The sequence below is a fragment of the Populus euphratica genome, unplaced genomic scaffold (genome assembly GCF_000495115.2).
Source record: "Populus euphratica unplaced genomic scaffold, PopEup_1.0 scaffold363.1, whole genome shotgun sequence".
NCBI lineage: Eukaryota > Viridiplantae > Streptophyta > Magnoliopsida > Malpighiales > Salicaceae > Populus > Populus euphratica.
In genome coordinates, this window is record NW_011500257.1 from 108,839 (window position 1) to 118,131 (window position 9,293).

General features: G+C 30.7%; 1 protein-coding gene across 1 annotated transcript; it reads right to left on the minus strand.

Moving 5' to 3' along the window:
* Positions 1 to 5,693: 5,693 nt before the first annotated feature.
* Positions 5,694 to 8,815, minus strand: LOC105112811 (isopentenyl-diphosphate Delta-isomerase I). The gene is made up of 6 exons (XM_011008671.1): positions 8,460 to 8,815; positions 7,644 to 7,699; positions 7,297 to 7,388; positions 6,666 to 6,768; positions 6,426 to 6,563; positions 5,694 to 6,156 (listed from the first exon to the last, which is right to left on the minus strand). Exons 1-6 carry the CDS (start codon positions 8,744 to 8,746, stop codon positions 5,906 to 5,908), a joined length of 927 nt encoding a protein of 308 aa, XP_011006973.1. The 5' UTR covers positions 8,747 to 8,815; the 3' UTR covers positions 5,694 to 5,905.
* Between the last annotated feature and the right edge of the window lie 478 nt (positions 8,816 to 9,293).

Sequence of the window (9,293 nt, forward strand, 5' to 3'; positions counted from 1 at the left end):
AAGACATCAATCTTCTAGTCGTGTCAACCGGAAACTGTCTTTGTTATCTATAATGAAGAAGAGATCCATATTATATTGATTATGACCCCAACTCCTTTGATACACTAGTAACCAAACCAATTCTTTTGGAAAAAATCTATATCCTGATAAAGAATTATGCAAAACCTATCTAAGTTATTGCATTATTTGACACTAACTAACATAACAAAACCCACAGTTTTTTTTATCTCATTTATGAAAATATATTTATTGAGTATTTAGAACAATATATGGAGAGGTTTTATTCATAAAAAATATATCAAAACCTATTATCATTAAACCTTTTCTTGGCTATCATTTCACCCAACATCTACTTGGTTTTGATCTTATTGGAAAAGATCTTCTTGATGGGTTAGATATAATCTATAATTTTGATAAACTTTGTAAGGACACCCATGGTCTTAGATATAAGAATTCTTCTATGGATAAGCGTTCTCAACCTGCTTTTAATAAAATCCTTGGAAGTTGTCATTGTATAAATTAAACAAACCTCATATGCAGAATGTCCCCATCCTCTCTAGTCTAATCCAAAACTCTTCATCACCCTACCATTCAAAAGGAATGAAGATATCAACTCTACAAAGGCTACTCATATGAGAATGACCCTAAAATATTAAAAATGGTAGATTTAGAATTGATAGAATTAAAAGATAGGGAATCATTAAAGATATCAATTCTCAATAAGCATGCCAAGCATTTTATGTCAATAACAGAGCATAAGAATTTAGGGGAAAGCCTAGACTTGTTATTGAATATAAGTTTTTCAATGTTTTTTTTTAGATCTCAAATCTTCTCTTCCAATAAAATAATTCCTTTTATAAAAACTACTACAAACAACCATATTTTCGAAGTTTGATCTTAAATTAGGTTTCAAGCAACTTGCCATCTAAGCAAATAAGTGGCACACAACCACCTTCTGTACACCTAATGGCCATTATCATTAGTCAGTCATGCCATTTGGAGTCTCAAAAAACAACAGTAAATATATCTTAGTCAATACTCCACTCTATTATCATATATATAAATGACATCCTATTATTTTCATCATATCTAGAAAAGCATGTTGAACTTTTACATCAATTTCTTACTATTGTTAAAAAATATGGTATCATACTTTTTGACACGATCAAAAGATTGATGTCTTCTTCCAAATGTAGGAGTGTCGAAGTAATAAATAGCTCAGCAAGACCGAGATTGAACCCTAAAGAAGTTAACTATATAAATTATAAATAATAATAATAATAATAATAAGTTAAAGAGGACTTTGAGATGTAAGATTAATGTAGGGATTAAACAATGATAAAAATAAATGTCAAGGTTAGAGGATCCATTAATGGTATTTCAAACAAATATAGTATAAATTCTTTTTATTACTTAACTGGAAACCACATACAAAGGAGGTTCTAATCGGATTATAAATTATTAACATGATTACATTAGTTATCTTATTCGAATAATACTAATACTTGTGAATGTTGTCAGGTATTCATGATTATAACTTATGTTAATAACAAATCAAGTTTCTTTCATAGTATATGTATAGGCTATACCATATGGTTGGGTTATGAAAGTGCCAAATATTTGTTGTACCAAGTATTATATAACATAAATCTAATTAACCATTTAACAAGCAAAATATTCAAAGTGAACAAGATAACAAATACAAAAAATGTTAGTATCAAATATTAAAGTCCATGTTGCATTTATATTATATTTATTATTATACTATTATTATAACCTTTTCACCATGACATAATAAACTTAACTAAACATAATGAAGAAGAGCAACATAAATAAATAAGATAAAAACATAAATAAATAAGATAAAAACATAAATAAGATATAAGTTAACTAAGTAAAGGAAAAGAAAGGAAAAACATAAACAAGAGATTAATGAAAGTAAAACTTAAGCATTACAAAAATATAAAAAAGAGAGTAAGAACATGATTTTGATCTAAAAATCAAGATGCTTAAATACATGGCAAATGCCTCATTTTATATGTCAAAATTGAAAACTATTGATTTGTTGACTAATTATTGAGTGGGTGGCCATATCTTGACTTGGTGACAATTCTTATCTTCTTATTTGAACAAAATATCATTACTAATGTCAGAATTTGAACAAACTTGATCCTGAAACTTCTAGAAAATTATCTCAACTTTCCAAAAAAAAAAATTAAGGTAATTTGAACTTCTAGAACTTAAGATATGGGCTGAATATTAAACAGTGTTTGGGTTGCAGGCAGATTCAGACTTCTCTGTTATTGCTAATATTTGGACTTCCAAATAGCAGAATTGCGTCTTGTATTTCCATAAATGTTTTAGGCTCATATCTTAGTTTTTTTTATCTAAGCTGACCTAAATCCAAGTTCTACAACTCTAGATATGACCCAATAATTGAAAGGTGTTCTAGGTTGAACTAAACTAGTATTTCTTTTCTAAGCTTCACCCTTTCTTTATTTTCTCAATTTCAGTAGTTGAACTCATCAATCAATCCTTTGATTTATATGATAGACTTATATTTAGGATGGACATTTACTATAAATTAAAGATATATTAAAGTATCAGACTTATTATTATAAAACATGCTTTAGTTAAAGAGTTATTGATACTTCCAGTGCAAACTACTGTTATAAAATCTTGATAAAAATACACTTTTAAGTATTAATCACTTTTATAAAGAAGGATGTAGATTGGAAAATCTCTCATTGATTTTCTAGTTTTCAATATTAAAGACGAACATATAATGCTTCAACCACACATTGAAAAAGCTCCGCTCAGCTTTCCTTCTAGCTATCTATTTAAGAGAGAAGTTCAGTAGTTCTTAGTTATAATCAACTATATAGCAAACTTTTTTCTTTATATTTCCCAACACATGAATATCTTGTCCTCTTTATTAAAGAAAAAATCATAGCAATGGTCCAATTTTCATTCCTAAGCACTTCAACAACTCCAATTGATAGCACAAAATCTATCATTCCTACAAATCCCTTTTGATGGCAAAATAATTTTGTAGATGGATGTTAGTGATAATTAATAAGTTGTGGTACTACTAAAAGAAAATAATGACAAGCAAGAAATCTATGGCTATAAAAGCAAAACCTTCAAGCAATTAGAGTTTCATTACTATTAAATTTTCAAGAAAATCCTTACAGTAAAATAAGAAATTGAGAAATTTAAATTATATTTAATAAGACATCATTTTCTTATTGAAATGGATAAGTCAAGCTTTCTAAAAATGCTTGAAACCAAGTAAAATCTTCTTTCTCAACTGCAATTACTTTAATAGAAATATTGGTTTGGTAAATATCAGTTTGATGTTAAACACATCAAAGAAACATACAACTTCTTTCTTGATTTCTTATCAAGATATCCAAAAAAATCCAACATCCAGTCTACTATTTTTACCATTATTTTTCTTTGAGTTAATCCAGTCTTTCCTCTTTGTTGATGAAAAAAACCCTCATCCTAGACAAGTATTTTTAAAATTGTTTCGTCCTTACTCCCTCAAATCAGCTCTATATTATTCAGAAAACATGATTTTATAGGCATCCATCCTACATATCTTTTTCCTTACTCTTTTCTCTATAAGAGTCAAAATTGAGTTTTTATTCTTGATTTATCTTGCTAGGATATATGGATATGGTTGCATTTCTATTATGTATTTTAATTCTAGATTTAAAAAAAAATATCAAGACAATGATCGATTAAATCGATCACAATCCCCCTATGATCCGGGTTATGAATTCTATTAAATTTAATAATTTTTTTATAAATTTTTTTATTTAATTATATGATAAAAAATATATGCTCATAAAATTGACCACCAATCTAAAAATAGACACTTATTTGAAATAATGATAACTATATAGAAAGTAAACAAAAACAAACCATACAATTTATTTATCTGCCAATCCAATATTAAAGGATAAAATTAATAAAAAAATTAAAGAACAAAAAAAAAATCTAGTTAGTTGGCTAGCACACCAAATTTGTGTACTGCGTTATAGACTCCAATGAAATTATATATTTTTTAAAACTATTTTTATTTAATTATATAATAAAAAATAGATAATTACAAAATCAAACACTAACCCTATACCAAGATGTTTTTTTTTTTTTTGATATCTTGATAACCTCACAAAACCAATTATAAAATTTTAATTTTAATTAATTTGATATTTAATAATAAAATAAAAAAACAAAAACTCATCAAATCCCCTAATCAGTTAACTACCAAGTCTACAAACATGTGATGAATTTTATAAAGTTTAACGAATACAATAGTGCGTGTATCACGTAGTCTGAGCATGTTCGCTGGTGCAATTTTATATTTAAATGAGTGCATGTGCTTGTTTAAAATCAAGTCCAAGTTCAAGTTCTCCATGCGTCTAGATTTTTTTATTTAATCTTTAAGGTTTTTTTTTTTTTCGTTCAATAGAAAATAAGGTGCCAAATCACTTCTTACATTTTCACAACCCCGTGCCAAACGAATCACTTTGTCCCCCCTGACCAGACAAAAAGGCGTCTCCTCCAAGGCCAGGTTCGCTGGTGGAATCACCAGTCCAAATGAGGACGCCTGGGCACTTGCACAAAATGTACATGTAGAGTTCAACAAAGAGATTTTTACGCGTTTTGTGAAAGGCTAGGCTTGTCTGCGTGTTAAGTAAGTTTTTCTAGGTTGTTTTTGGTAGTTTTTTTTTTAAATTATTTAATATTAAATTAATTAAAAATTTATTTGTTTTGATATGTTTTTAACAAAATTTTTTGTATATTTATGTTTTTTGCCAGTTTGATATGTTTTGGGGGAGGGAATGTGATTAAAATTGTATTTTAAATAAAATTAATTTTTTAATATATTTTCAAAATTTTGATATATTAATGTAAAAATTAATTTTAAAAAATAAAAATAATATTTTAATATATTTTTAAATAAAAAATACTTTAAAATTTAGACCGTTGTTGCATTTTCAAACATTCCCAAAGCCTTGTCTGATTAAAGACTCAAGTTCAAACACTTCTTATACGCAAACAATGAGCCCAAATTCATTTATCATATGCCCCGTTCCGCACCCCTACAGTTTTCTGCGTATACGATACAGTCTTGGCCTGAGCTGGAGGAAATTCTTGTGAAAGAGAAGCTCTCATGGCCCCAATCCATATCAAACATGGAGCACGCCCTTCGCGAATGATAACGCTCCATAACTTTGAAGAGGTTGGAATTGTAATAACAGTTCAAAGTATATTTTATTTAGAAATATATATTTTTTTATTTTTAAAAATTATTTTTAATATTAATGCTTCAAAACAATTCAAAAGTAATTTTAATTTTAAAAAATTAATTTTTTTTAAAATATAACTTAAACCACGTTACCGAACATTCTATTCTCGGAAAAGGGCCACTACTTTTTCAAGTTCCTAAATCAAACTTGCAAGAAACAATACCTTGCCCGGTTTTAACTAGCTCGTGTTCAATAACGTTGAAATGTACTTTCAACTCTTTTACATCACAAGAATCAATCTAAAGATTTATTACGATAAATAATTTATTATGTAATAATATATTTGATTTATCATTATAAGTATGATCATATAGAATCTTTTCTATGAATAAACCAATCAAAATAGAATATATCGCCGCTTGTGGCTTTTGTGAGCACAGAAGACGCCCGTTGATTTATTGTCTTTCATTATTTCTTCAATTTCCGCAACTCAAGTTTTAGGAAATATATAACCAGGCCAAACGAGGTTGTTTCAGGAAACAGCAAGGTTACATACAACAAATATGGAATGCCAACTTGTTCGGAACTTTTTCATGTCCAAGTTTATTGAAATAAAGTTGCAGATGAGACCAGCGGGCCTCAAGTCACAGCTTGTGAATCGCTTTCATGTCAGCAGCTTCCTCTAGAGTTCCTTTCTCGACATGGTCCCACCACTTGAACAGGAAGTTGTCCACAACTAGTCTGAACCACGGTGACAACTTCAAACCTTCCTCGCCAGCATCTGCTTTTCTCAGAAGCTCCTTCAACTCATCCTGGTTAACATACTTGATGTCAGCTACCTCATCAGGGTTTGGATTTACGCTAACATCACGAACAATGAAGAGCAGGTAATCAACTGCAAAATTGAAAGATATAAGAGTTAAGCAAATCAGTTAAGAGTAAAATGCTATCATAACAGGAAGTTGGAAGGATTCTATATGAACAATAAAATCAAACTGTAAAATACAAGCAATAAAAGCCTGCAACATTAGTTAGAAAAACACAGTTTGATTTCAACCAATGGTCCCCAACTCAGAAGGAAATGAGGCAAATTGACAAGAAATACAGGAAAAATATGATGAGAACACCAAACATCTGTAAACCATATCAAGTAGAGAACATTACGTTCATGCTCCCCCCACTTTCCATCAGAAGGTGCCTTGTACAATATACGCCCCAGTGGACTGAACTGATCAACTGGCACATCTTCAGCAGGAATACCAAGCTCATCGAAAAGCTTCCTCTGTGCAGCATTCCTCACCCCTGACAATTACAAAGAAGAAAAGGTAAAGAACTTATTACCCACTCCAGTGAAACATGTATAGTAGATGATGCTGGAGTATGGACAAGTGCACAAATATGTACCAAGGGCATCCTCATCTATAAGCTCAGATTCACGATATAAAGGATGGCTGCAGCAAGTGTTAGTCCACACCAGGGGAAATGTTACCTTTGTCGCAGAGCGTTGCTATCAATAGAACAAAAAAATAAATATGTTATCTCAATAGTCATAAATTTTCACAGAATAATTGTGAATAAGAAAAATGTTGTTCCAGTCACAAAATCAGTTTCGTAGCAAAAGTCTTTCTAATTTTTTCAGCTTCTACAATGTGCAAGTTATTTAGTTGGATTCTCTTACTGATTAGGCAGTTGATGTATTGGGGTAGCTCCGCTCATGTGGTCATGAATGTTGTATCCTTGGCATTTACAGTTTTTGATCGTGGTTATAAAAGGTATAAGCTTGCGGAAATTTCCTAACTATGAGTGTGAAAGTGCTTAAAGCAATAAAAGAACAATCCATTCCCTTCCATTGAGGTGAGAAAAAGCTAATAACATATCAAGTCATATCAGGTTACAAAATCTTTAGGCATAACAATTAACATGCAAGATCCTATAATTCTAAAAATGAAATACTAATATTCTCAAAACCAAAAAGGTCTCGTCAAAAACTGGGCTCGAACCAGTGCTTTCCAGAAACATGGTCTGGGCCACATACCTGAAGGAGTAGCTCATGTTTTGAGTTGAAGAGAAACACACTAAAAGCTCTGTGCAAGGCATTTCCCTTCAAAATATTTTCCCACAAATGACCTGTAGATTTCAAAAACATGAATTATGAGAAAACCAACCTGAAGATAATCTAGTCTACAAGCATTTTAAGATAGATCCATCAAAAAAAAAAAAACCCTGCAAGTTAGCTGTTTGTATTGTCATTCAAAGACTACTCCCATGCCTATGGTAGGAAAGATTACACGATATGCAACAGGTAATTTCATTTGTAATCCATTTAATTAAACAACCAAATACTAAATCTGCAGAAGGTTTTAACACGAAAATTATACTTACAATTATACTTGGAGTCATGACCAACAACCCGATCATTCTCATCCACTAAAATGCATCTGCAGCCAATTAGAATTAATTAAAGATAATCAAACCTAACTTAGGTAATCAAAACTAGCTTAGGTATGCAATCAATTGTGGTAAATAACAAGAATTAAAAAGTTTGGAAAGCAACTTTTTTATAAAAAAAATAACCAGATCTTTAACTAAGTCTATGTTCTAATGCAAGAAGCTTGCAGCCCCCAACATTAGAAAGGTGAGATCTCAAATCAAATATCCTTTCCTTTATTATCGCTACTTGCTATTGTTTTGACAACCAATATTTCCCACATAACTGATCCTTCAATTTACAAGTTCTAATTATAATCTAGAATTATATTGAGCATATTAGTGAACATAAAAATAAAATTGATAAATAAACATATATATTGAAAATTTACAAATGGGATATAACTGACTTCACTAATGAAAATGATCGTAGAACAGGAGGAAATGAAAGAAGCCCATCAAATCGTTATATATATTGAACAAATTAATTAAATCCCATTTAATCCCACGCTCAACTAAAAAGTCAACTCAAGAAGCTAGCAAACAGGAGCACAAAAGAAAAAAAACACAGAGATTTTCTTTATGCATCTCTATACACAAACCAATAAAACCTCAAAGTCCCATTTCTTTATAAATTGTTTTGAAAGGGGAAAAAAAAACATAACCCAGATCAGCAATTAAAGCAAGTAGCACGATAAGAACCAAGAAAGAAAGAGAGGTATCGGAAGCAATGTAAATAAGAGAAAAGGGAGAGGAAAATGGGAAACAGACTCGTCCCCGAACATAAGGCGTCTCTGGACAGCGTCCATGCCAGCATCAGGAGCGTCACCCATGGTTGGGGGGGTGGTGGTGGCAGTGGGGTTGAAGGAAGAAAAGACCCTCGCGAATAGAGAGGACGGCGACTTTGTAATATGGGTGAAGCGGAGGATGGATGGATGGGGAGAAATGAAAGAGAGGGAAGGGGTTTTGAGAGGACAAAAGGCAGAAGGGGGAGGGAGGGAAGGGGAGAGTTTGATGGTGGTGGGAGGAGTAAATAGAATGCGAGAGGTCAGAGACATATTTTCTTGCTCAATCCCTTGTGATTATTAATTCGTTTCTTAATCCGCCGGACTGACTTTTGTCTACGGTCTATGGATTATGTGCCTGCCCATGTTGAAATTGAATGATGGGTATTTATTTATTTTATTTTTTATTCATTCAACTTTTCTTCTTCTTTTTTATGGTCAAAAAATTATTTGTATTTTCTCTCAATAGGATATTGATAAAAAAACCAAATTAGGTAAGGAATCACAAAAATGTCAGCTTTTGTGGTGATCACACACTTGTTAGGTCTTCTAGGTTAGACACCAAGCTTTTTTTGTTTTTACACTAATAACATATTAATATTTAAAAAAAAAAACTAGTTTTACCAAGATACAAGACATCCATGTAAGGTTTGACTCATTCTTAACTATATCATAAATATTATTCGTAAGAAAAGGGCATTCGATCATCTTTAATTTCGCACAAAATGAAACATAACATATTTTCTAGTTTTCTAGTGATAATTTATTTGTATAAGTATTTTTTTTGGCCAAAAACAAAATGCTAAATTAGAAAAGAAAA